The sequence below is a fragment of the Marmota monax genome, unplaced genomic scaffold (assembly GCF_021218885.2).
Source record: "Marmota monax isolate L192 unplaced genomic scaffold, Marmota_monax_Labrador192_F-V1.1 WCK01_AAM20220418_F8-fsc00024, whole genome shotgun sequence".
NCBI classification, from domain to species: domain Eukaryota; kingdom Metazoa; phylum Chordata; class Mammalia; order Rodentia; family Sciuridae; genus Marmota; species Marmota monax.
Genome location: NW_026695224.1, coordinates 34,944,096 through 34,971,909, shown reverse-complemented (window position 1 = coordinate 34,971,909; position 27,814 = coordinate 34,944,096). Strand labels below are relative to the sequence as shown.

At 51.0% G+C, this 27,814-nt stretch overlaps 1 protein-coding gene across 4 annotated transcripts in view; it reads left to right on the top strand.

The window, feature by feature from the left end:
* Positions 1–25,881, top strand: part of Klhdc4 (kelch domain containing 4) — a 41,004-nt gene extending 15,123 nt beyond the window's left edge. For 2 of the 4 annotated variants that reach the window (XM_046434933.2, XM_046434929.2), the window contains 8 exons: positions 6,286–6,422; positions 14,080–14,172; positions 15,483–15,642; positions 21,197–21,272; positions 22,858–23,066; positions 24,279–24,678; positions 25,396–25,518; positions 25,672–25,881. In XM_046434933.2, the coding sequence (XP_046290889.1) occupies positions 14,117–14,172; positions 15,483–15,642; positions 21,197–21,272; positions 22,858–23,066; positions 24,279–24,678; positions 25,396–25,518; positions 25,672–25,685 (1,038 nt within the window). In that variant the 5' untranslated portion in view covers positions 6,286–6,422; positions 14,080–14,116 and the 3' untranslated portion in view covers positions 25,686–25,881. Of the gene's footprint in view, positions 1–6,285; positions 6,423–7,887; positions 7,963–14,079; positions 14,173–15,482; positions 15,643–21,196; positions 21,273–22,857; positions 23,067–24,278; positions 24,679–25,395; positions 25,519–25,671 lie in introns of those variants that run through there. The other 2 variants (XM_046434932.2, XM_046434930.2) reach the window with 2 other exon arrangements.
* The last annotated feature ends 1,933 nt before the right edge of the window (positions 25,882–27,814 follow it).

Genomic DNA, 27,814 nt, shown 5'->3' with positions numbered 1-27,814 from the left:
ATGGATATATAGTACTACAGTCAAGATACAGAATGTTACCTTGTTCTCCTTTCTTTCTTTTTTTTTTAAATAAATAAATTAATTTTAATATATTTTCATTTAACCCAAGGATTATCAATATAATTTGCAAAGAAAATAATTGTTAGATATGTCATGTTCATTTTGTTTGTCCTAATAATTCTTTGGAATGTAATGTCTATTTAACACATAGCACACCTCAATTCAGATGAGACACGTTTCAAATACTCATGGCCTCGTGTAACCAATGGCTGCTATATTCCCTCTTTTCTCCATCTTTCACTTTTGGTGAGACATATGCTATAGGCTGCATGATAAGTCCCCTGTTATGTGGTGTCTTGTTGAGTTCCTTCAGAAAGGGACACCAAAGAGATGAACTTAGAATATTCAAAAGTAGAATGAGGTGATTTATTCCTCCCGTAAGACTATTGGACTGTTAAGTTGGTTTCTTCATGCTTCATAGGTCACCTCTACAAGGTTTTCATAATGGCGCTCTCTTCTTTCACCTCCTACCTCTCCAAGGCTACAGAAGGAAAGGTGCTTCACAAAAAAGGTTGAGGTTTCCCTCAACCTTGCCCTTATCTTTATAAATACCTGATTAAACAGTTTTTACCCTGATTGATCTCTTTCATCCTTGACTCTTGAATAATGGTTTTTTAATTATAAGAAAGTAAGATATACCTCATCTCATATCACAGGCAATGTATATACACATACCAGATTAATTATATGTTAAAATATAACGTATAGAATGCTAAAACTTTAAAAAAATATATTTGTGTAACTTTGCGAAGAGAAGTGGAAAATTAAAAAATACAAAATAAACAAAAACCTGAAAAATCAGATGACATTGTAGTTAAAATTTTTATGTGTAAAAATTTATCAAAAAGGGTTGAGAGACACGAATTGTATTACCGGTCACTTTTGTTTGTTATTTAGCTTGACTTGGTTTCTGCTTTGGTTGGCTTTTCCTTTATTGTAGTTCTTCCCTTTGCAGATTTTCATTGTTTTCTTCATTTCCTCCTCGTGGACTATTTTGCCAAAAATGTTCTGTACTGCAGGCTTTCTTGCTGTAAATTCTTTTAGCTTTTGTTTATCATGGAAGGTTTTTATTTCATCATCAAATTTGAAGCTTAATTTTGCTGGATGTAAGATTCTTGGTTGGCATTCATTATCTTTTAGAGCTTGGTGTATGTTGTTCCAGGATCTCCTGGATTTCAGGGTCTGGGTTGAAAATTCTGCTGAGATCCGAACTGGTCTTCCCTTATAAATAATCTGATTTTTCTCTCTTGTGGCCTTTAAAATTCTATCCTTAATCTGTATACTGGGCATTTTCATGTGTCTTGGTGTAGATCTGTTGTAATTTTGTACACTTGGTGTCCTATAGGCCTCTTGTATTTGATTTTCTAGTTCATTCCTCATGCTTGGGAAATTTTCTGATATATTTCATTGAAGAGATTGTACATTCCTTTGGTTTGAATCTCTGAGCCTTCCTCTATCCCAATGAATCTTAAATTTGGTCTTTTGATGGTATCCCATAATTCTTGGATGTTCTGTTTGTTGTTTCTTACCATCTTCACTGTGAGGTCAACTTTATTTTCAAGATTGTGTATTTTATCCTCATTGTCTGAGGTCCTGTCTTCCAAGTGGTCTAGTCTGTTGGTAATGCTATCTATTGAGTTTTTAATTGGCTTATTGTTTCTTTCCTTTCAAGGATTTCTGTTTGTTTTTTTCCCCCCCAAGTAATCTTTCTTTCTTCAAGTAATCTCTTGCAGCCTGTGTTTGCTCTCTTATCTCTTTGTTCTCTTATCTCTTTGTTTTTGCATGTATCTGCTCCCTTTGGTCATTCTTTAACTCCCAGGTCATTTTAGTTATGTATGTTCTGAACTCCTTCTCTGACATTTCACCTACTGCTCTATCTATGGAGTCTGTTGTTGTGGTATCTTAGTTTGTTGGGGACACTTTCCTCCCTTGTTTTTTCATGATGTCTATGTGTCTTCCTCTCTTGCAGTGTAGATCCGAGGTATCACAGCTTCTGCCCTATTGTCTTATAGTGTCCCCATAGGTTACCAATACCTCACTTTTAAGGGAGAGATCAATATTACAGCACTCAGTGTGCCCAGCGTGCAGCCATATGTCAGTTACCTTCTATTTTTACATTTATAGTTTTGTCACTATAATCAGAAAGGATAAGTTTGGTTATCTTCTACCTTATAGTCAATAGGTTTGTGTCATGGTTTACAGTTTCTGATGGTGGAAGGGGGGGCCTAGAGGGCTGGCTGTGATGTTTATGAGGTAGGATGTGGAATATGGAGGTGTTAGATTATATGACTAGTGAGAGGGTGATCATAGGAAGGTGGCTGTTAGTAGGAGAAACAAGAGAGAGGCCACTCCACCGCAAGACTCCCTGTCACCTCACAACAGGATAACTGTTAGCACCCCTAGTAGAGAAACCTCTGGTGCAGCCAGGCCCACAGGGACCTTGGTGACATCTTACCAGGTGTCCTGATTGTTGTCCCTTTTTTTTTTTTAAAGGGGGAGAGAGAGAAAGAGAGAGAATTTTTAATATTTATTTATTTTTTAGTTTTCGGCAGACACAACATCTTTGTTTGTATGTGGTGCTGAGGATCGAACCCGGGCTGCACGCATGCCTGGCGAGCACGCTACTGCTTGAGCCACATCCCCAGCCCTGATTGTTGTCCCTTGACAGAAGCGGCGCTTTCCCAGTTACATGGCAGTGGCAGCCTCAAGCCTATATAGGCACTTGATATTGGGCCGTGGAGCCATGCTTTGGTGAATAAGGGACCCCAGCACCAGTGGCTGGCTCTCCGGATCTCCAGGCTGCTGGTGGTTGTGGTGGGGGGCAGGCCTTTCCTCTGGATCTTCAGACTGCCATGTCGGATTTGTTGATTTCTATTTACAATTTTTCTTTTCAATAATTCCTATACTTTGTTGTTTCCTTCCTTTCACTTTGAGTCTGATTTACTTTTTCTAGGCTTCTAAGGTGGAGGCCTGACTTCTTTCAGATGGTTCCTAACAGCACTTAAAGCTGTGCATGTCCCTAGGACATTGCCTCACTGCTCCTTGTACACTGGACCTGCTGTGTTTTGTGTCACTCTGATTGAAGTAAGGCGCTTTAGATGTCTTCTCTGACCCATGGTTACAGAGGTTAGAAGTGTGTTGTTTAATTTATGAATATTTGGGGATTTTTCAAGAGGCCTGTTGTTATTCGTGTCTAATTCTGTTGTGGAGAGCAAATTGTATGATTCAGTCCTTTCATGTTTGAGATTTACGTTTTGGCCTAAATTGTCCTGTCTGGGTGCCTGTCCTGTGCGGGTTGCTGAAGCACTTGTGTTCTCTAGCTGTTGTATATAGCGCCTTGTTAGTGGGGTGGCTGGTGGTGGCTAGTTCTTCCCTGGTCTTGCTGACTCTGCCTGATGACCTTAGCTGTTCTCAGGTTCCTTTGTCTGCGGTTACACAGCTGCCTCCTTATCGCTGGGCTGCCTCCTTATCTCAGGCTCAGGATTGCCTGCTACAACTTTTCCCTTCCTCTGACTCTTGACCTTTTTGACCCCTGACTATTTAAAGTGCACTTCTTATAAACAGTGCTATGACTGTGTTGGTTCCACATCCGCTCCCAACTCCATGGTCTTTGCTTTTTAATTGGTGTGTATTCCCCTCATCTTCAGTGTAATTACTGATTCTGTCATCAGGTTCCTGCTGTTTCGTCCCAGCTGTTCTGTATTTCTATACTTTGTGTTTCTTCCTGCCTTCTTTTGCCTTTTAATATTTCATTTTAGTTTTCCTCTTGGCTTATCAGCAGTTCCCCATTTGTTTTAGTGATTGCTCTGTGGTTTGCAGTGTACTTGCTCATCTTATGGTGGTCTGTTTTCAAATACTGTGCCACGTCTCATAAACTGGAAGAACTATGGTGGAGGCCCACATGTTTCCTTCTGTTCTTTGTGCTATTATTGACAAATATCTTCTGTGTATTTTATAAACCTTACAATGCAGTGTTACTCTTTTTGATTTAGACTTGTTTTTTAAAGAAATTTTAAAAGGAGAAAGAATCTTATGTTGATTTATTTACCTTTTCCAGCATCCTTCATTCCTTTGTGTAAATCCAGGTTTTCTGTTGGTAATGTCCCCAGTCTGAAGAACGTCTCTGGTCATTTCTTGAACAGGTCTGCTGCAAACAAGTTTTTTTCAGCTTTGCTAGAGAAAAATGTCTTCATTTTGAAGGTTATTTTTGCTGGATATGGAGTTCTGATAACAGTTTTCTTTGAGCATTTGAGAGAGGTCCTGTTTTATGATATTTTTTTCTTTTGAGAGGCTCGTGGTTGTTAGTGTGTGTGTTTATGTGTGTGTGTGTGTGTGTGTGTGTGCTGGGTGGGCCCAAGCCTTGAGCCTGCTGTGCAGAACTCTACCTTTGACCCCCCCACCCCCACCCCCACCCCAGGGCTCCAGCCTTAACTCTCCTGTATGAGGCTGCCCATTTGGCCGTTTGTTCTTAACTCGCCTGTGTGTTTCATACCTGTCTTTCCTTCCCAAGGATGCTTAGAAGATTTCTCTTTATTATTGCTTTTCCTTCAGTTCAGTTTTGCTCTATCTTTGATTTTCTTTGAGTTGCATATATGTTAGACTGTTTAATGTTATCCAGCCTGATAATCTTTCCCTCTCCCACTCTGGTTTTTTAAAAATTTCTGTTTAATTTGGTGTAGTTTCTGTTTGTTGTCTCCAGGATCAGTCTGTGCTCTGTGAACTAATGAAACATATTTCATTCTGTAGTCTGTATTGAAAAGCCCTAGCACTTGTGTGGTTCTTGATCGCAGCTTCTATTTCTCTTACGTTGTTTTCTTTTAAATCTTTGAACATAGTGTGTGTTTTAAAGTCCTTGTCTGCCAGTTCTCCCATCTTTGCCACTTTGACCAGCTGTGCTGACTAGCCACTTCTAGGGCGGTTCCGTGGACTGAGCTTTCTCCTTCCTGGGTTCACAGTTTCCTACTAGTACTGTGTGGTTAGGTGCTGGGCTTTGTGAAAGTGGCCTGTTTCCATCTTTCAACAGAGGGTGAGTATTGTCTTGAGTGGACTGTGAGAGCGGTGGCCTGATCGGTCCATCCTGGTTTGAATGGACTGACTGGACTGGGTGGTAACTGTAGGCAAGTAGGCGTGGCTGCGGAGGTGAGTTCTCTGCCCCGTGACCCTTCCCCCTTCTGCTTCCTGATGACCACCGAGAACTTGGAGCTGTCCTCTGCTGGGCCCTTCCCCGTGATGTGCTGCCTCACTTTGGGCCCAGAGCAGTGGAATTGGCTTTCTCTGGAGACTCTACTGCCAGAGTCCCCAGAGGAGCAAGTCCTGTGGGCCTCACGCCTAGAGCCCGTGTCCTCCTTTTTGTTAGCCGTGTCTAATGACTGTTGAGGAGTGCCCCTGCTGTAGCTGTTGGAGACCTTGTGGGTTTGCCCCCTGCTATCCTCAGGTCTTCTGCACTGGTTCAGCCCAGGGAACGCTTCCCATGGTAGTGGTCCAGAGACCCCAGCTTTCACTCGTCATGATCCATTTTGTGTACTGTAACACAGTATCATAGTCTGGGTAGTTGTATTAAGAACAGAGGTTTATTTCTCACAGTTCTGGGGCTAGGAAGTTCAATGCTGAGTGCCAGTCTCCGGTGCTATGTTATAACATGGCAGAGGGCATTGAGCATCAGGAGAACCCACTGTTTTGACAAAGCCCCCCTGCCATCACTGATCACTGGTGAGGGTGGAGCCCTAGGACCACAGCACCAGAGAGAGCCTGTTTTCAGTCTGTCGTGTGGATGAGAGGGCCTTTCAAAGCATAGCCACTCCTACCTTTCCATCTTCAGAAGTGAACGTTAGTGACACTCCACAGATGTTTCTGTATTACACGTGCATGTTGTAATTTCTGGGGGTAGTTTTAGGTGTGTAGTGCTAGGAAAGGGTAATGAGGATTGAAACAGCTTTATTGTAGATATTTAATAAAGAGAAAGTAGGGTTGGCTTGTGTTATAACTATTGTTATGTTCCATTTTAACAGGCTATGGCATTGTGTGCCTTTAAGTGGAAGCTCATTTTGCAGTCTGGGAGGGCATGAAAGTGTAGTGGAGTTCTGACTGAGGACAGTGTGCCTCGCAGAGGATTTCAGGATTCTTCCCCCAGAGGCAGGAGATGTTGGCTGGTTCCCAAGCTCTCTGGCCCTCTGGGACTGGCTGGCTTCTCTTGCCTGGCCTGACTTGTTGCCTTTCTTTTGACAGACTGTGGTGGTACCTCAGGGCGGCGGACAGCTGTGGGTCTTCGGTGGGGAGTTTGCGTCTCCCGATGGAGAGCAGTTCTACCATTACAAGGACCTCTGGGTCCTGCACTTGGCCACCAAGACCTGGGAGCAAGTCAGGTAAGGTCCCGGACAGGAGCCGAGCCCTGGACTTGCCCTTTTGTGCCGTGTTCTGCACGAGGGAGCAGGGCTGGTGGGGCCCTGGTTATAGGCCCCAGTGGTGACTGAGCTGTGGAGGAAAGGCTCATGCTCTCTTTGGACCTGCACAGGGAGGCCTGGATGAGGAAGGCTGCCGGCTGCCCAGTGGTGCCTGGGCTGCACTGCCAGTGTGTTCGAGCCTGTTTCCGCGCTCCTCCCACATCACCTCTGCTGCTCCTGGCAGTGGGCCCTCTGTCTTTTCCCAGGTGTGGGGCGGAAGGCAATTCTGGGGCTCAAGCATGCCATAAACGAAGCCGATCCCTTGGGTGTGCTTTCCTCAAAGGAAGTGCTCATTCTGAGTGGGGTGGGGGTGGGGGTGGGAATGTGGCGCAGGTCGCAGGGACCAGCCTGTACGTTCCTCCTCAGGAAGCTGGGCTGGTTCTGTGGTTTGCACAGCCCTGGCAGCTGGGCCTGGCAGCAGCCACTGAGAACGGAGGCTCTACCAGGCTCTTTTGGTAATATATCCTCTGCCTCCCCAGACAGAGAAAGGTGTGCCGCTTCTGCCTGCTTGGTACAGCCCACAGCCGTGTTGGCCAGGCTTCCAACAGGCCGACATTAGCACAGGGCTGAGGAGCCCAGTTGCACTTCCCTTTCTTGTGCGGCACTGGGAAAGGTTACTCAGGAGGCACCACAACCAGGAAATTATTTCATACTAAAAATTGTTTTTGCCACATATATATTGAACCTTAACTCAAATTTGTGTAGACCCAGACCATGTTTATTCTCTTTTGTTTTGCTTTAATTATTCCTTTCAAAACCCAGTTGTGCTTATTTGCTTGTTGGGTCCTTTTTTGAAAAACGTATTCTTGATGTTTAGTGCATTTTATCAGCCTCAGCAGTTTCCATCCATAACTGAAGTGGGCACAGGTAGCAGGTCCTCAAGAGCTTTCGCTTCACCTGGTAGCTCCCCTCAGGCCTACGGTTGGCTGGCACCGCTGTGGGACATGGCTGTGGTGACACTCTGAGCCATTTGTGGCATGAACATTTTCTCCTGTCTGCAGGCTTTGCTGTTTCGTTTCTCTTCCAAGGACACAGGAGCACTCTTGAGGTGTGGTCACTCAGGGGGTGGCCCTGCCACTGTCCCTCTCACCTCAGTGTGTTCCAGCAGTTGGGCTGGATTGCATCTGCAAGATATGGAGGCAGCTGGCTTAAGCCGGAGGTGGTACTAGTAAGCAGCTCATTACTTAGATGCTTCCTATTATGAAAACAGGAGAGGTTTAAAGTGTATTGCACAAACTGGGGAAGCCTTTTTTTTTTTTTACTCAGGTGAGAGTGCAAACCTTAAATGTAGCTGCCATTTTTTTTGCTCCTTGGTGGCAGCCTGCAGGACGATGGCTACTTTATGTGCTTTATTTTTTCTGTACAGATCTCTGTGTGGAGCTAGCTGGTGATGGTTTCTTGTTGAGAGCCACAGCCGAGTCGGAATGGCCCCTGGCATTTTGCCAATAGTATTGGTTGAGAGGTGAGCCGTTAAGATGATGCTGGATTGATTCAATTGTATATTAGACCTCTACTGTCCGGTAATAGGATGGCTCTTGCTGCATCGGACGCCCGCTACTTTGGAGTTCCCGTTGAGTCCTCGCGGGGTTCCGAGAGTGAGTGCGCGCAGAGCCCGGGAGAGGGAGTTCCAGTTGGTGTGTGGTGTGTTCCTGAAGGAGCGGCCTGGGTGGCGTTCGGGAGAGTTCCCGGGGAGTGTGCTGGTGGAGTTCAGAAATCAAGTTTGTTCCTGCTTGAGTGGCTCGTGATTTGTGCCCGGCCAGACCGCGGCAGTTTCTGACTCTGAGTGGCTTGAGTGTTTGCTGATGAGGGAGACAGGGAAGGTGGACAGATCCAGAGATACTGGCCTTGGTAGCCAGGGTGCGATCCCTGGTCCAGGAGGGGCACATGTGAGCATCTTGGATTGGAGCGATAGAGCTCATTTTGAGTATTAATTTGGAAGTCAGGAAAATGAGGCTCTCCCGTCCACCTCACTTGTGACTGTGGCCCGCCATGCTGGGTTTGTCTTGCTGGGCTCATGCATCCACTACACGGGCTCATCAGAATACACTCTCTCATGAATGTGAATCTTGAGAGACTCGTCTCTTGCATGTGGCCGGGGTCCATTCACTTGTCCTGCATTTGGCCTGGTATGTTCTGAAAGCTACAGCTGCAGTGCTTATAGGTGGTCCTGTCCTTTCCTTGTCTGGTGATAGACAACGGTGTATATTGCTGTGAGTCTGCTGCGGCACAGGGTGATGCTTTGTGCTGTGGCACCCTTGTGTGATGGGCAAGCATCTTCCAGACTCCGTGCTGACTGATGTGACCAGCACCCGTTCCTGTGGCATCTCCAGCCTCATGCTCTTGCCGTTCCAGTGGGTGTTTATTCATCACCTTGACAGTGAGTGGTCACTTGTGCTTGGGAGTGTGATGTGCACTGGTGTCATACCCCCATCAGAGAACCCTAGTGCTAGTGCAGTGTCAGCTGCCGCTTCCTCTGAGGATGTCAGACACATATGACTGCTTTAGCAGCTGTTGGGAGATTTCCTTCAGGCTGTCTGGAGTGAGAAGGGCCCATGGTTGAGTCGGCAGCATAGCTTCTGTGTGCCAGCCATGTTTGTCGTCTCCAGTGAGGGGAGGGAACGGTCATCAGGGTGGGGCTCGGGCTCCTGTTCGGTGGTGGGCTGCAGAGAGAGGGCCGGGAACAAGCATGAGGCTGCGTAGAAGGTCTGTCTGTTCACCAGCAGAGCAGCTGGACCCGCAGCAACAGAAAGCCTGGCCACTGGCCTCTGCAGATGTCTCTCCACAAGATAGGTGGGCCGTGGGGCCAGGGCCTGGCCCCTGGGGAGGAGGCAGGGACAGCAGGAGGCGCCTTCCCCTGCTGCCAAGTTGCTGAACAGAGGCTGTCACGCTACAGCACCTGTTCAGTGGCTTTTGTGGCTGCTTTGCTGTGTGACATGCCATAAGTGACTCCTTAAAAATGTACAGTTCAGTTGTTTTAGCATGTTCGGAGTATGCAGGCAGCACTGTCATCTAGAACATTCCCACCACCTGAAGAGAAACTCCATGCCTTTCCTCGCAGCCTCCCTCGGTCTTCCAGTTCCCCACTGTCTGTCTCCGTGGGTTTGCCTGTTCTGGGAATTGCACATGAATGGGGTCCTGCAGTACACGTCTGTTCTCTTGTGCTTGCTGTCACTGGGTGTCACACATCGAGGTCGCTCATATTGTAGCAGGTGTGAGGTCTTTGTTCCTCCTTAGGGATGAATGACAGTCCCCTGCCTCGGTGTCCATCCGTCTGTTATTGTACACTTGGGTGGTTTCCACATGTTTATATGCATCAAATTGCTTAGTAGAGGAGCAAGAAAATTTTGTTAATGTGTGTGTGTGTGTGTGTGTGTGTGCTGTTTCTTCCTGATTTGAGGAAGGATCCAGCATTTGGTCTGTAGCTAAACCCTCTGAGTGTCAACATGTTAGTGCCTAGAAAAGACTTATTAGCAAAATGAGTCGGAGGTGTTTTTCAGCCCTGTGCGGAGGGCATCAAGGCGTCTGCTGGAGTCAGTGGTGCCACATCCCAGTGTGGAGCTGCCAGTGGCACCCAGATGCTTCCCTCTGCCCAGGTGAGCTGGGTCAGCTCATGGCCTGCACGTCTCTTGGGTGTGGACTGCCTGCTACATGTCTGCAGCTGTTCTGCTGTGTAAGGAGGCTCATTGTGGCTAGAGTGTGACCAGTCTGTAGCAACACTAAGGGGGTAGAGCATGGGATATGTGAAGTTGAACATGTGTTAGGACGAGTAGCCAGTTTTTGACACATCTGCAGGTGCTGAGGCCTGAGCTTGATGGTGGTTGACACCACACTGTTATGGTCTAAGTTCTGGCTCTGCCATATACTGCCTGCTGGGCTTCTTGGCTTATAGGTGGGCCTCGATTTTCTCATCTGTGAAACAGGAATAAAGGTAATACGTGCACCGTGAGGTATAAGTGCACACAGGAGAACCGTGCCCATCCTGAATGAGCACTGTACCAGTGGTGCTTTCACTGTTAGTGGTCTTGGTTTGAGCAACACAGGGACATTATACGTCCAGGCTGTCTGAATCTGAGAGATGGCTACTGATCCTGCCTGCTGGGATTGAATACCCTCACTTGTTTGGTGGGTGTGGTGCACGAAAAGTAGGGCCGAGCTGCAGAGGAGTGCTTTGGGGAACAGAAGGGCCTGCTCTTGCACTGTGTCCTGCTTGGGCTGTCCTGGGCCTGTGCTTGCAGGGTGCACTACTGGACCTCGTTCCCTGTTGGGTCAGCTGTGTGACCTCGAATCTCAGGGTCATGATAGGAGCTGTTCCTTTGCCCATCAAAGGCCTCGGGGCTGTACTGTGTGTTTACAGCTGTGAGTTTTATCACGTGTGCTGAGTGCTCGGCTGTTTGCTTGCTGAGCCTGTGTAGCTGTCTGATGCTCAGACATCTCCTGTGAATGTCATCACAGTGGCCCAGTAGGTGGCCTGGTGACAATGGCTGGCAGTATGCCCCATGGGAATGCCATTCTGTGCACATCCCCCAATGAGCTGAGTGCTCTGGCACCCACAGCATTATGTTTGTGCTGTATATAGACATCTGCCTGAGTGGGTCACGCTGATTCGTGAGGACTCTACATTTAGGACTGACAGCAATTGAAAAGCCTGGCCTTCTTTTCTTCTCTTATCTTTTTTTGGAAGGGGTAGCTTTATTTTCCAAAGAGAAATAGATTATTCTTTTAGTTACACAGTGGCACTTGACTGCTGCCACGAAACATTGGGCTGAGTCCTTCATTCTTGACAAAGCTGGAGGCTGAGACACCCAGGGGCTTTCTGTACAGGAAGCTGGCAGAAATCAGTCCCCAGTCTCATGGGCTCTTGTGCGTCAGAGGTAACCAGCTGGCCGATGGGCCTTGGCACCCATTACTGGACGGACACTGGAAGCATCTAGGGTCTCCTCTGTGTCTGTTGTGGAGTAGACGTACCTGTGAGCACAGTGGCTTAGAGCTGAATGAAAGTCTCTTCCCTGGATCCTTCTTATAAAGTGACATATCAGAACACTTCTCAGAAAGGAACGTGGCCCTGTGCTCAGTGTGTGGTGTTCCTTCCATCTGATGTGCCTGAGCAGTGTGTGGAGGGCAGGTGTCTGCACTGTCCTTTGTCTTGGGACAGGGGCAGCTCACTGAGAGCTGGGCCTGTGCTGTGGTGAGAGCCAGATAGTTCCCAGCAAGCCTCCTGTAGTGTTGTCGTAGTGTGCCCCAGACCCTCTCTTCTGAGCCTTGTCACATTTTGTATTTGTGATTGTGAATTTTGGCAAAAAACCTGGTTACTAAATTCGTGGGTAATAGAAAGCCAGGACAGAAAGCAGGTAAATTGGTTAACAAATTCAGCATCCAAATCCATCTTCAAAGAACCAAATCTTTCAACATGGAATTTACATGTAAGACTTCTGTAAGTGTAAGATATAGGAGCTAGGCCTGAAAAGCCCCCTGAGAATAGAAAGAAGGTTCTGCTACACTGTGGTCCCCTCAGGCATCAGCAGGTGATGAGGCCCCCTGAGGGGCTGAGGCCTGTAGGATGCAGTGTCAGGAGGAGTGCTTGCTTCCGCTGACATTCTGTGGACAGCGAGGCTGTGAGATTCTGTAGGACACATGCCATTTGTGGAATTTTACATGTGCATTTTGGGGACAGCTGTATAGCGTGCACAAAAAATAAATGAGAAATAATGCATTGTAGAAATAGGTGTCAACATGTGTGATTCGGGTTGTGACTACCGCTCTGCAGCCTGGAGTTGAGCCATCTCGGGGTCAGCGGGAGGGCCAGGTGGTTGAGGCTCATCCCTTGCCATGGTCTTGGGATCGTCCCCTGGTGGCCTTGCTGGCTCTTGACAAGACCCTGCCCTGGTGTTAGCTGTTCTAGCTCTCCAGGCAAGACTCCCTGTGCTGTGCTGCAGCCTGCAGCCACGCCCTCTCTTGGTGTGAGCCAGGCTTGTGCTCACTGGAGAAGGCTCAGGAAATGCAAGAAGCTGGAGAGAAACGAAGCCCCTAGAAGCCCGTTCAGAGATGTGTTGAGTCACCTGCTTTTCCATTATTGTTTTACAAGCACTTCCTGTGACGAGAAATATCTTAATCTGAATTTTAAAACTCTTGCTCAGATGGAGGTGCATGGTCTGTCTACTTTGATCTGTAGTTCTTCAATTACAGGTTGATTATGTTTTTGGTTTCCATTATTTGTATATTCTTAAGAATTACTTGTTTTTTTCTGTTGCTTTTTTATTGCTGTGTATTTTCACATTTGTTTTATTGAGGTACAGTTACAAAAAAATGCACACCTTCTGGGTGTACAGGTAGGTGAGTGTCAGCTGCTGCAGCTGAGATGCAGAACATATCCACCGCCCCACCAAGTTCCTTCCCAGCCCCGTCCCCTGCAGCTGCCATCAGCCCCACGTTAATTTTGTGAAGCTCTCGTCTAAGTGGAGTCACCGTGGTCTGGAGCTCTGTCAGCACTGGCTGTGTCTGGAGATGTGCGTGTGTTGCCCAGAGTGTCCACCTTCCACTGCACCCTGCGATTGGGAGAAAGCCTCTGAGTGTGTGTTAGCCTTTTGGGACCCAGTTCTTCCTGGTGATCAGGAAGCCCTCAGAGTGACTGTAGGGCTCAGGCTCATCCAGTGCTGATGGGACACGTGGCGTTTCTTCTCACGTGCTCCATGGTGGTGGCAGGAAGCTGCGGGGCTTTAGTTTGCATTCCCTGACCACTAATGATATGTTGAGCGTTTTTGTATTTTTGTTGACCATTTTTACGTCTTTCTTTTTTTTCCACCGATACCTTATGAACTTCCTATTCATATTTTTGCCGTTTTTGTTTTATGGATTTTTTTCTCTGCCAGGGATTACACTTGCTGTGCAAGCACTCTGCCACTGAGCCACACTCCCAGCCCTTTAATTTGAGAGAAGGCCTCACTAAGTTGCTCTGGCCCCAGGCTTGGGACCTTCTGCCTCGACCTGGGAGTTGCTGGGATCAAGGGTGCATGCCCTCTGTCCGGTTGTGCCAGTGTTTTATAGGGTTATTCATTATAGCATTAAGATGGAATTGTGTGTGCGCCTGCTAGTGGTATCTGAAAGGGTTTTTCTTAGTCTGTTGCTACCTTGCTCTTTCCATGGTGTCTGCTTTGTTTTGTTTGATCGTTGGTCCTGGGGATTGAACCTGAGGGAGCTTAACCACTGAGCCCTTTTTATTTTTTATTTTGAGACAGGGTCTCACTAAGTTGCTGATCCTCCTACCTCAGCCTCCTGTGTTGCTGCTGTGACCACAGGTGTGACCACCACACCTGGCTCAGTGGTGCATGCATTTTGACATTCTTTATTAGATGGAACCTACTTTACTTATGTTCTGCCCAAAAAATCTTTACCTACTTCAAGGCCACAGAGATTTTCTTCTGTTTTATACTAGAAGTTATATAATAGCTAGCTAGACTGTCAGGATGGTTTTAGTAGCTTGTGATCAAATTAAATGGTACTCATCAAGTACTTAGAACAAAAAAATGTAAAATGTCGTTTTTTAAAAAGCAACTGGAATAACTCCCCCTCCCCTTTATTTTAGATCAGCTGGGGGTCCTTCTGGCCGGAGTGGACATCGGATGGTGGCATGGAAAAGACAGTTAATCCTTTTTGGTGGATTCCACGAGAGCACAAGGTTGGTACCAACAGCAGAAGTCTTTCCTGGAGCATTTAGGGGCAGACCTTTTACCATTTTGAGTAAACATGGAAAATACTGCCCTCTGAAAGCAGGGCCAGCTCTCTGGGCACATACAGCTTGGCAACCATGCAGGGCAGCTGGGGAATGAGTTGGCAGTGCCCTGATTACCTGCTGTGTGCAGGGCAAGATTAGCCAGCCCTTCCTTTTTGTTTCCAGGTTATAAATCAAGTTTTGCAGTGGTTTTAACTTGTATCCATTTTAAAATCAGAACATTTTTTAAAACTATATGTTATCTTGTTTGAAATGATCTAAGATGTATTTCAGACCTACAGAAAAGCAGTGATGCTCTAGGAGATGTGGTTTGACTTCCAAATGCCAACCCTCTGCATTTGCTTGGGAGCATTGCTCTTGCTCTTAGCTGACCTGCAGCATAGAAGTCCATTACTGACAGCGCCCAGCATGAGTAGGTAGTCTGTCCTCTGTGGGAGGCGTAAGTCTGAGTGGCAGCCAGCAGACCGTGGCCCATCCTCACAGCTGTGGTGTGCAGGGGAGTGACCCGCCTGGCACCTGCATTCTCATGCAGGATTTGTCACTTTACACATGTTCTCGAGCCACCTTGCTCTTTCCATTCCAAGGAAGAATGGTTACTTCTGACCAGGGTAGATCCTCTCCTTTGCCTCTTGTTGAATGCTGTGTCACGCAGAGCTGGAGAGCAATGTCCTGTTCTGTGACAGTTACCTAGTGACAGCAAGTCTCCTCATTCCCCTTCCAAGTTCTGTCTATGGGCTGTCTTTCGGTGCGATGTCCCTGGGCATTGAGCCAGGTGGTGCCCCAGGCTGTTCCTCGTGCCTTGCCTAGGTTGTGGATACGGACTCTGCTTCTGTCCTTGAGTTCTGGGGATGCTGTGCCCCCTCATTCACACCCCTCCCTTTCAGTCCAGGGTCTCGCCCCAGTTCTTGCCAAGCTGTGGATAGCTCCATCCTCGTGATTCAGTCAGACACCACAACTCAGTGTTGGTGTTATAGTCGCACAGAATAACCTAATGTAATTATCTGGGAGATTGCCATTTTGTCAGTGGGTAGAGGAAATGTGGTATGACTTTCAGGTTAAGTTAATCTGCTTCTGTGGGCTGGCATCATTTCTAGTTTCCAAATGCAAACTCACATGTTTGCAGTCCTTCGTATGAGTTTACGTGTGGAGCAGACAGATAACTTAGTTCAGCTTTAATTTAAATCAGGTGCACTTCTCAGTGACCTGTGTCCTCCGTGGTCCCAATGTGATGGCCTGTGTTCCTCTGTTCCACCCAGGGATTACATCTACTACAATGACGTGCATTCCTTCAACCTGGATACCTTTGTGTGGAGCAAGCTGTCCCCGTCAGGAACCGGGCCCACGCCCAGGTCAGGCTGCCAGATGTCCGTCACTCCCCAGGGCAGCATAGTCATCTATGGGGGCTATTCGAAGCAGGTGAGACCTGGTGTGCAGGAAGTAGAGGAATTTCGGTCTGCTGTGTGTCAATGTCACCAGTAATGGAAGCTTCTAAATGAGAGGATGACATTTGTTTAATATAAACAACTCTGTTGAATTTGAAATGGATAGACATAATGTCAGTCTCTTTGTCTTACCTACATTGAGATTTTTAAGTCCTTTTGATGGTCTAGTCTGAATCGTCCTAGAACACTGCAGTGTGACTAATTCTGTTTGAGGTCTTTCTCCCTAAGGCCTAGAGACTGACAACCATGTGGTATTCTGTCGTAGAACAGGCGGTGCTCGTTGATCTTCCTGGGGATCCCCCGACAGACTTTTATTCTTATATCTGCAAGCGGCACCAGCAGCACGTTCTTAGGCATGTGCACTGGAGTCCTGGTCTGTGGCGTGTGCTCCTGGGGCTGTGGGCTGTCCTCTGCCAGCAGCAGAGCTTTCTCCTGCCCTGCTGCTTGTCTGCATGGGGCCAGCCTCAACAGGTTGTGAATCACATGGCTGTTTTAAGTCCTTTGCTTTTGGAGATTCTGAAATGCACGGTGAACTTGCAGACTGCACAGCAACTACGTGCATGCCCACACAGGCCCTGGGCTGTCTGTTCTACTGAGCTGGTTTGGCCAGGGGTCTGTTCACACTCGTTACCCACCTATCAGTCATCTTCTACATCATTCACAGGAAAGTGCAAGCGCTGATGAGTACACACCATCAAGTAGAGATCGTTGGTGCTTTGTGACCGCAAGGCCACCTGCGTGTGTGATAGATGTGTGTGTGGTGTGGCCCACCCTCATCCTGTCAGGCTCTCCTGTACCCCTTGCCTCCCCCAGAGGCACGTGCTGAGCTTCTTCTCATTGCTAGATGTGCTTGTTGTGCAGTGTTCAGGTCATTGCCCCCACACCTCTGTTTCCATTGTGTTGATGGACTCCTGTGCTGTTCTCAGTCAACTGTGTGTGACATTGCATGAGCACTTCGATGCAATCTTTGTTTGTTTTGTTTTTTTTTTTTTTTGTACCAGGGATTGAACCCAGGCGCGCATAAATACTGAACCACATCACATTCCCCAGCCCTTTTTAAAAATATTTTGTGACAGGGTCTTGCTAAGTTGCCTAGGGCCTTACTGAGTTGCTCAGTGCTGAGGCTGGCCTGAAACTGGCGATCCTCCTGCTTCAGCCTCCCAAGCTGCTGGATTATAAGTGTGCGCCACCACGCCTGGCAATGTTTTAGTTTCTCTTAAGAAGTACCAGGGAGGGAACCTTCTGGGTCCCTGAGTGGAGCTGGGCTTGCAGGTTATACCCAAACCGCCTGACAGTTCTGTTGCTCTGCCTTCCCGGCACCACTTGCCTGTGGCTCCTGCAGCGTCCTCTGCACTCATGGCTCTCTGTTTTCGCCGCGTTCCTCTGACCCTGCTGCTGTGTGCCTCTCGTGAGCTTGTTGGTGTCCCTATGTCTTCCCTGCAACCAGCTCCCCACCAGGGCTTCCTCTGCCCATGAAGCTTCACTGTGGTTTAAGAGGCAGGCCCTGTTCTGCCAAGGATCAGAAGCTCTGCCTTGATGAAGTCTAGTTTGTTGTGCTTTAAGGTCTTTGCTCTCCGTACCTCAGAAGACCTGTCTACCTTCAGTGAGGGAGAGCCTCTCGTGTTTCGTGAACTTGGTAGTTCAGCTGTTGTGTTTTGTTCTGCCATTGACTTGCCCCATCTATGGAGTGTGAAGGTGCTGAGTCCACATGTGTCCTGTGGGGGTCAGCTCTTCCACACCGTCTGTCCAGAGGGCTTTCCCTTGGGATGCCTGGGGACCCCTGCCGTGGGCTCACCCCCTTCTCCTCCTCCATTGTTTGGTCAGCCCTGTGGGGCCACCCATGCCTCCTGACTGTTCCTGCCTAGCACATCTTAGGGTGGGCAGCTGAGGTGTCTAGCCCTTGTCCTTTCAAACTCGTTTTGGCTGTTCTAGGTTCTTTGCGTGTCCACAAGCATCAGCTTGTCAGTTTCTACTTAAAAAGCAAGAAGGCACCCTCCTGCCCGCCTGTTAGGAATGGTGACAAGGGTCGCTCTAGTCCGGAGGCTAACATCTGGGATGCTGACATCTCCGAGTCTGCAGCTGTTGCATGTGGATGGTCTCCATGCTTATTTTGGTTTTCTTTAATTTCAGCAGCGTTTGTGGTTCTCAGTCATACATGTCTTTTGTTACTTTATCGATGCTGTTGTGATGGGAGATCTTGAAATCAGACTTCCCAATTGTTCTCTGTTAGTGCCTGAAAACATCTTATCCTCTGTGTGCTTATTCCGTGATGTGAGAACTCACCAGACTCGCTATTTTTAGTAGTTCCAGATGCACTGAGATCATGTGAACATTCACATAATGTGCAGGGGACAGCTGTCCTGCTCTTCCTGACTGCTAACCCGTTCCCTTGTGTCTGAGGCAGGGCCTCCGGTGGCATTGGGTGAGGTGTGTGTGGTGGCCCTCCTAGCACTGTCCTCATCTGGCAGGGACAGCACCAGAGGTCTTCACAGATGTCCTTCAGGGTCCAGCTTCTGGCCTCCTGTCTGCTGGGGCCCTTCATCGTGGTGGGTGTCTGGTTTTGTTAAGTGCACTTCCTGTGTTTTAATGGTCATGTACCTGTTCTTCGTTCATTTGTCCACGGGCCACCTTGATTAACTTCCTGTTGTTAAACTAGCCTCATGTTTCTGTCATAGCCCAGTCTGGTACAGGTGTGTCTGTCCTCCCCATGTGCCTGAATTTGCTGCTATCCTGTGAAGGATCTTTGTGTCTGTGTTCATGAGGGTGCGTCTCTGTCACTCTGTCTTTGTGGTGCTTTTGACAGGTGTTGGAGTCCTCTTCTTGCTGTGCAGTGAGTTAGTTGGGGTCCACCTAATGCCTTCCTAACACGACAGGATCTGTCTTGACGAGAGATAAAACTTCTAAGATGATAAAGACCCAGCAGGCAGACAAGTGTGCAAGCAGCAGCCATCCCTTAGTGTGCCTTTGGGGTCGAGGGTCCATAGGAGGTCTTCCTGTTAAAGAGACTGGGAGGGCTTCCTAAGGCTCTGCAGCCTGTGAGCCAGCCTGGAAGAGGAGGTGCCAGGAGACCCTGGACAGGGAGGGTAGCGGTGGTACTTGGAAACAGCTTTGGTACTTCGTGATCTGCCTCCATGGACATGTGGACAGCCAAGGACAGGCCTGCTGAAGGCAATGCCCTTCTTCTTGTCTAATATGGACCTCAGGTGTGTCTGCCTGGGGTTTGGGAGAAAAGATCTCCCTCGAGAGAGCAGCAGGATACCAAAATGTCACTGGTATTGGAGTTTCTGGATGGCCGGGGGCATAAGCAGGCATTGGGGTCGTGTGACCCTAGAGGATGCATGTGACCTCAGCCAAGAAAAGTCCTGACTTCCTGAGGCCTGTGACCCCCAGCTCTGGGTGACGGGGCTCTGCCACTGTCCTAGGAGATGCTGGCTCCCGTGCTGCAGGGGACACAGGTGATCCCAATCACCTCCTGGCACACCCAGCTGCACGGCCCTGACCTGTCTGCCCTGTTCTTAGCAGCAAAGCAGGGAGTGCTTGCTGGGAAAGAGGTGGGAAGAGCATCTCTGCTTCTGGCTCCGTTGCTCATGTGGTCACTGGGCTCTGTCCCTATCGTGGAGATGGTCTCAGGTGCACTCAGGACGCCGTCCTGTGGGAAGGAAAGAGGACAAGGCCTTGTCTAGTGTGGACAGCGGGGCAGTAGGGATCCTCAGCTGCAAGGGTTGGGACTGAGTTGCCAGAGAGGAGGCGTGGGTGCATGCTGGCTCCAGAAGTCACCCTAATGTGGCGTCCCCTGAGAGCCTGTTGGCTGGATGGGAGGACAGGTCTTTGCTCAAGCAGTATTTAAAATGGAACTGGGAGACGGAGTTCTTGGATGTTCTTTCAGTCCTGCTGACTAGACATGGAGCTGGGCTTTCCAGGTTTGGGAAGAAGCTGTTTTGGCAGCAGCCTTTTCAAACAGTGCACCTGCGTGGCAGTTGTCCACATGGCAGGCCACTGCTCATCATCACCCTCCCTCATCATGTGCTCCTCCCTCAGTCCCAGTCCTATAGAGTGATCGCTCACTCACCAGCTGGGTGTCTCCCCTTGGCCTCGCTCGCCCACCTCTCATTGCTAAGGGGCCTCAGCCGCCTGCACATGTGCGGCCCTCTGAGAGAGACGTGGGACTGGCCTGAACTGCCTAGCCTGGTGAAGGTGATTGAGCAGCCACTTGGGCGCCCTGACAAGCGGGCCACACTTGCAAGGGTAGCTGGGGCCCTTAGAAGGAATGGCCTCCTTGGTTTTATATCTGTAGACATCTGTGCAGGCCGCCCTGGTTGAGGTCACACTCGTGTCCCAGGAAACTCTGCTGTCATTGTGCCTGGTTTTTAAAAATTACCACCGCATTTTGAAAGTCCAGGGGTCAGGATAAGGTTCTGATGACTGTCGTAGAATGGCAGTGGTGTGCAGGCCGGGGTCTGGAAGGCAGCTGCATCTCTGCCTTCAGAAAGAGCTGGGTGTTTGTGGAGTAGCTGCCCATGGTGATTGGGGTGGTTGGATGGTGGGCAAGTCGTCAGCAGTGCCACACAGCAGCCTCTGGTCCAGGCACTGGTGCCCGCTGTACTTCCCAGCTCCGCCTGTAGGTCCCGTGCTCAGCTCTTCTCCCATCAGGCCCTGAACCCTAGTGCTTTCTCAATCTTGGACCTTCTCCTTTTCTGCTGTGGCCCGCTGGTTCTGATGTGCCTGTTGGGACTGGCTGAAGTGGCCTGTGGAAAGCAGGTTCCTCCAGGGAGCACGTCCCTTTGCCCTCCTCACATTGCTTTGCACCTCACATTTGGTGGTGGCTGTCTCTGTGGAGCCCAGGAAGCCCGCGTGACTTTGGTCCCCGGAAACGGTGTTCTGCCTGCTGTGTTGTGGCTCTTCTCCCCCTAGCAACACCCATGTTGTGATGCTCTTGATGGCTCTCCAGGGACCTGGTCCAAGGGCCCTGGGGTGGTCAGCTGAGTGAGCTGAGGCTGCAGACAAAGGTGGACAGTGGGCAGTGGAGCCCTGTTAGGGATGTGTCATGTGTAGCTACTCCTTTCCCTGGCTTCCTGGTTCGGCTGATCTGAACTCTGCTGTCTTGGCCAGATTATATGATGACAGAGATAGTGGAACTGTGTAAACTAGTATTGTGGCCTCTCCCTCAGGTGCCACTGCGTCCCCTGATGCTGAGTGCACAGGGTAGGTGGCCTGTGAAACTCACTCAGGTTCCTGTTCCCTGGCTTTAGCGCTATTTCTTCCCCAGCTGCTGTGAAGGGCTGGTCTTCAAGAAAAGCAGGCCCTGCCAGAGCTCTTTGTTTCCTGGATGGCCGTTCAGCACTTCACATGTTCCTACAGAGCTTGGTTACTTGCTAGTACTGTGAGACTACCCTCGTGGAACAAGCCACACAACTGACAGCTGCTATGGCCAGCGTGATGGGACTGTTTGAGGTGTGCCCAGCTTGAGGGCTGTGGTGGCTGCACTCGATGCCGTAGGTGGCCTCACCCAATTCCTTTTCCTTTTACAGAGAGTCAAGAAAGATGTGGACAGAGGTACCCAGCACTCAGACATGTTCCTGCTAAAGCCTGAGGATGGGGGAGAAGGTACTGCTCTGCTCGCAGGAGCTGGCTTGGCTTCACTGTGGTTTGAGAGGCAGGCCCTGTTGGGCTATGGGCAGAGGCAAAGGCCACCTCCCTCTTGTGGATGTAGGGGTGGCAGTGAGCTTCTCGCACACAGCTCAGAGCTGGGCTGGGCCACCCTGCCCAGGAAGGCTGTGGTGCCTGGTCTGACTGGGTGGGGACCTGTCAGAGCACCTGTCAAGGGCCCAGTGCCGTTCAGTCACCCATGTCCCTTCCACGCCTGACACCTGAGGTGCTTTGAGATAACTATGAATGGACCTTCTAGGCAGTTTTGGGTGCATACATTCTTGGGATCCCGAAGGTGCAGAGCCAGGTGTGTAGGAGGTGTGGGGTGAGAGGCCAGGGTAAAGGTGCTGTTGCTTTGCAATCGTTTCTTGGCATTTTAAGGAACTTTTGTTCTTGTTCAAGATCAAGTGAATGACAACGGGAGGTGGAGTTCTGGAATGCTCCTGAAGTATTCCCCTCCTGAGAGGCGGGAAATCCCGTATCTTCCAGAAGAGATGGAGTGACCACCTTCCAGGCCGTAGCCCTGCGTCTTGGGAGAGAGCTAGGTGGGGTCTGAGGCCTGGGTTCTGGTGCCAGGGCTGCCTCCATGTGACAGTGTCCTCTGACCTCCTTGGAGGAGAAAAATGAGGGGATTGCCACGCACAGTAGCTTTACTTGTTCCTGCCCTAGAATTCTTCAGCCTCAGGACTGTCCTGCACCACATACTTCTCAGGTGGCCACAGTGTCCTGCACTTGCAGGTGAGGGTGTTTGCTCCTCCAGCGAGCTCCTTATATACCAGGGCACTTGGACCTGAAGGCTGGACTCTGCTCACTGCTCAACCCCAGTGAGAGAGACTGGAAAGTCCTGCCTGCCTGTGCGTGTGCACTGGTGGTGTAGCTGTGTACCTTCTGGTTGTGATGAGTTGGCCGTGGCCCACGAGTAGTGGGCCCAGAGTCCCACTTGTGGGGTGTGTCCACAGCCATGTCCAACACTACCCAGTGGAATGTCTGCTGTTACTTTTTAGTTCTTTAGGGGAAAGTGTCTACCCTTTTTTCTGGAAGGGGTGGACTTTGCCTCACACTTTACACAGACCAGGTTTTGAGAGCTCACACCCATGAGGCACCTGCCAAGGCAATGCAAGGCAGACGTCACCAGCAGGAAGAGGCACCAACCTGGGGTCTAGTGTGCGCCAGGCAGAGGTTCAGTGTTGTCTGGCCCCTTGTGGGGCTGTGCCCCCCCAGCCGCCCACAGGGACCTGCTGGATGTGGACTTTCTGGAGACCCTCCTAGGACCTGGGCAGCCCTCCTGAGCTCCGCTTCTGTGCCCCTACGCTCCCCGCACTGGCCACTAGGTGGCAATGTGAGGAGGGCCCGTGAAGAGTCACACAGCTGGGCCTGAGGAAGGACAGAGCCCCAGGGTGGAACTGTGTCCTGTTCTGCTTCTGCAAAGGGAGCCTCACAGTGAGGCGCTGCCATTTGCCTGCACCGACCAGCACTGGGCGCCAGGGCTCCCCAGCCTCCTGTGTCTCTTGCCCTGCTTACCTTCTTTGTTCTCTATTGACAGGCAAATGGACATGGACCCGGATCAGCCCTTCAGGGGTCAAGCCCACTCCAAGGTCTGGCTTTTCGGTGGCCATGACCCCGAATCATCAGGTGCTACTCTTTGGGGGAGTCTGTGACAAGGAAGAGGAAGAGAGCCTGGAAGGCATGTTCTTCAACGACCTGTACTTCTACGATGCTGCCAGGAGCCGCTGGTTCCTGGGACAGCTGAAGGTGTGAGCTCTGGCATGGAGCGCCCAGGCAGGCAGGCTGCAGCTGTGGTGGCCAGAGCCCACCCTCACACCTCAGTGCCTCTTCCTCCCCACAGAGCACCTGTGTACCCTCCCAAAGGGAATATCCTGCTTCCACACGCATCCCAGCTGACCAGGCTTGGGGCTCTGGCCTGGTGCCCACTGGCACAACCTTGCTGTCCTGGCCTTGATTTAGAGCCAGAAGCTGCCCAGGCCACCGTCTGATGAGGGCACTTGTGGTCCTCTGCAACAGCCTGTGTGTCTGCTGCCCAGGCTTGTCCCTGGTTTCCCATCACCCTCTCTGCTCTCCTTATCAGAGCAGCTGCTGCCCAAGGCTGCCTGAGACTGGCAGAACAGTGGTGGCAGTCCCAGAAGGGGACTTGCAGGCAGCCCCACCGTCTGCGTAAGCACATCAGCATCTTGCCCCACATGCCCACTGCAGTGCATCCGCCTGCCACAGAGGCACACTGCTGTCACAGGGCCTGGCGGAGTGAGTGGCACACGCGGTTCTGCACGTGGGGCCTCTGCTGGGTGGAGAGCTTCCTGCCCAGACCCCGGGGCTGGTTAGTCTTGTCCTCACTGTTTTTGTCTCAGGCCCCCGTGCTCCTCGGGTGAGACTCTCAGCAGTGTCCCTATGGTGAGCTGAGTACCTAGAGCGTAGCTTTTCCCCGGGTTGGCCTGTGGGGAGTGATGCTGGAACTTCTGAACACAACATGGCAGCAGACATCATCTCGGGAGGATGCATTCTCTGAGGAAATGACCACCACCCCTTAGCAAAAGGGTCCAGGCAGGCTGCAGTGAGGTCTAAGAGGCCAGCGGCAGGGCAGATGGTCGTCCTGCGGAAGAGGGCCCAAAGGAAAGCTGCATGGGAGTGTTGGGACTGCAGGTTCTGCTTCCCACAAGGCACCTGTCGGTCAGCAGGTTTTGTTGACCCACTCATCACTCTGCTGGCCCTGGTGGGCTTTCCCCAGGCTACCTTCAGGGCTCTAGGAGCCAGGGCACTGCCGGGGTTCTGCCTGGTGGCCTTCTGTGAAGATACCACATTGCCTGCCCACTGTCTCTGCTGCCTGAGAATACAGGGATGTCTGTGGTGTCCTGCACTTTGTCCCTACAAGTCCTTTGTGGTGTGTTGGGGGGCAGGGCCGCCCCTGCTCTGCTGCTCAGGTCAGGCACTCTGCTCTCATTCCCTTGTCAGGGCCCCAAGTCGGAGAAGAGGAAGCGAAGGCGGGCCAGAGCAGAGGACCATGAAGGTGCCAGGGAATTGGAGCGTGGGGCAGCCAGTGCCCCCGAGCCCCTGGAGGTGGTCAAAGAGGTGGTGGCCGAGGACGGGACCGTGGTCACCATTAAACAAGTGCTCACAGCCCCAGGCTCAGCAAGCTGCCCGCCCCCAGAGGAGGAGGATGGGGCTGTGGAGGCTGGCCCCAGGGTGGAGCCCTGTCCACGCTCCAGTGCCATGCTGGCCGTTAAGCATGGGCTGCTGTATGTCTACGGGGGTATGTTTGAAGCCGGTGACCGCCAGGTGACTCTAAATGACCTGTATTGCCTCGACCTCCATAAGATGGAAGAGTGGAAGGTCTTGGTGGAGATGGATGCAGGTAAGCTGGAGGGGGGGGGGGGGTCTTTACCTGGAGGGCACGCGCCAGCTGTTGGGCCGGCTGTCTCCAGTGCACCTGCCCCCGTCACCATATCTGCCCTGGGCCAGGAGCCTCGTGGGGATTTGGACTCTCGCCCCTGGCCAGGGTACCCTGAGAGCCTGCCTGGGTGTGGGCCGCAGAGGGCACTGGACACCAGCCCTGGACAAAACTTCTGTGGGTGCACCTAGTGGTTCTGCTGGAACTCAGCCGAACAGACCCTCCTGTGTCCCCGAGCTCCCAAGTGTTCAGCCTGTGGCCCTGTCTCTGTTACCCAAACTGCCTTGGCCCCTTGAGTCCTCAGGTCCCCGTTTCCCCTCAGACTGCCATGGGACCCAACTCATTTTTACGAAGACTCGAGACAGAATGCGGGGCTCCGTGTCTGGGGAGCAGCAGATCACACCCTGCTGCTGTCTCCCGAGGACCAGCTGTCACTCAACAGGCCACGTCCATGGAGGGAGTGGTGTCTGCTCGTCCTCTGTGTCCCCTGTCTCTCTGCTCTGAAGTTCAGGGAGATGCTGTCTCTTCTCTGCTGGCCCTGGGTGTCCAGGACAGGGGAGTTGGGTTTCACGTCACAGTTGTGGATAAGAAAATGGAGTCCTGTGAGTTGGCCAGCTCCTGCGTGCAGTTTTTCCTGACACCCCAGGCTTCAGTGAGTCTCTGTTCTTTTTGTTTTTGAAGAAACTCAGGAATGGCTGGAAGATACGGACTCAGAGGAGGATAGCAGCTCGGCTGAGGGTGCTGAGGGGGGAGATGAGGACCAGGACGAGGACAGCGGGGAGGAGACCGGCGAGGAGGAGGAAGGTGAGATTCTCCCTGGGATTGGCCTTTGTTCTGTGCTCTTGAGGAAGCCTCAGGTAAACAGCGCCCGTGTGGCTTCGAGCTCACTGTTGAGGGCAGTACTGCTGCAGCCTCTGCAGCCGCACGTGACGGCTGTCTTCTGCATTGCTTGCCCAGGCTCCCACAGCTGAGTGTTTCCACCCCTTCTCCTGGATGGAGCAGTGGCATGGACCATCCACCTGGGACTGAGCAGTACTGGCTGGAACTCACCAGGGACAACCTGGGGCCTGACACTCTGGAGAAGAAAGTGCTGGAGGTTAACTGAGGGTAGCTGAGGCCCTTTAGCATCACCAGGTGTCATTTAAAATAAATTGAGTGTGAACTAGGCCTACAGTCCTGTTCTTCAGCCTGGAGCGTCCTCGCAGTCTGGCCAGGCCTCTGCCTTCCTGTGGGTTCTACCAGGTGGGTGGAGTGGCTGCCTGCGTGCGGGGTGATGCCACACAGAAAGGGTGAGACATGAGTTTGAGGGACCCCAGCCAGCCTGTTTCTGTTCCAATAAACCCGGACTAGGTGTTCTTTGAGGGGGTTTTCCTTCTGCACAAGGGGACACCAATGTTCTATGACCCATATCGTCACACTGGAGTCTTCAGTACCTGGCAGTCGATGAAGCAGCCATGGTGCTCATGTGGTCGTGGTGCCTTCAGCATGGAGGGCCTGCTGCCAGGCCAGTCCTTCCTGCTGCGCAGCCTCCTCATGGGTCTTGGGAGAGAGCTCCAGATGCCAGCGGGCCCACCATCAGCCTTCTCGGGGAGCAGGCGGCGGGGGCCTCCCCCCCCCCCGTGCCTTTCCTCCCTGGGCGCAGGCTGTTTGCAGAGTGACAGCAAGGAAGGGAAGCCAAGAGCAAGGACCCCACGCCTCTGCGGCCTGCCTGTGGGCCAGCATGGTGGCCAGTGCCTGCTCTGGGCCTGGAGACCAGGCTTCCTGTGTCTGGTTGAGTTGTGAGTTGGGCTTTGACTTCACACTGGTGCAGTTTTTCCCTTTCATCCAAATGTCTTCACGGTGACGTGCAGGCCTGGTGGTTTCTGTAGTGCGGCATAACTCTGTCACCCGTTTGTCACCCTAGAGTTAACCAAGAGGTAGGCTCAAGCACAGAGTTCTGATGGGAAAGGGTGGGGCCCAGCTTGGCTGGAAACAGCCCCCTTTTCCATCGTCTTCTCGTGCTGAGTCTGCACCACGGAGATCAGGGTGGTCTTCAGGCAAGGCACCTCACACCCGTGAGGAGGCGCTCCAGCCAGCACGTCTACAGCAGGGTCACTCTGCAGCGGGTTTGTGGGGCTCCTTGTTCTTGTCTTCTGAGGGCAGCTGAGCTGGCCGTATAGGTCATGCTGTTAAGATGAGCTTGAGGGGTTGGATGGGCTGAATTGAATAAAACGGAAGGGAACCACCAGCTAAGCTTGGAAATCTGATCATTGAAAGTTTGGTTTCGATTTGGCTTTTTAGATGTGACAGTAGTGTTTATTCAGTTTGACATTTTTTTTCTCTCTGAATCAGTACAAGCAAGAACTTTGGGTAGTTGATCCTTAGAAATACTTCAAGGGAGCTGAGTATGGTGGCCACATCTGTAATCCCAACCACTTGGGAGACTGAGGCAGGAGGTTTGCAAGTTTGAGGCCAGCCTCAATAATAGAAGGCCCTGTTTCAAAATAAAAGGGGATGAGGGTGCAGCTCATTGGTGGAGTGCCCAGTTCAATCCCTAGTACTGCAAACATTAATAAGAAAACCTTTAAGGGACCAAAGGCTGGAAGCCTCCCCCCTGAGGTTAATAGCTAGCTCCTGTCAGTTTCAGGTGACTAAATGAGAGCCACACGGAAAGCCTTCTCAAGTATGCTGTAATGGGGTGTTGGAACCAGGTGATGGCTTGATGAGAGGAATTTGCCTGAGGAGGGGATGTCTGTTCTCTCCCATGGAAGGAGAGGTCAGGCGCCGGCCCCCACTGCAGTCTGCACCTGAGTCTGTGCCGTAGGCACTTCTGCCTCAGCAGGCGTCCTCGTCCAGCTGCGCCTGGTCACTGAGGTCTGACTATGGCATCCTCAAGGACACAGCAGTCACTGGGGAAAGTGGAAGCACCAGCAGTACAACAGGTGCCATGGTTGGTGCAGGGACCAGGGTGGTGGCTTCCCAAGCCCAGCTGAGCCCATCGGTCCTCTTGTCTTCGCCCCCAAGGCTGCAGACCCCCCAGGGGCTGGCAGTGGCACAGGGGCAGGAAGCAGGAAGCCCAGGTTGTCGTGGAAGAGCTGCTGAGCTGGGAGCACCAGGCCCC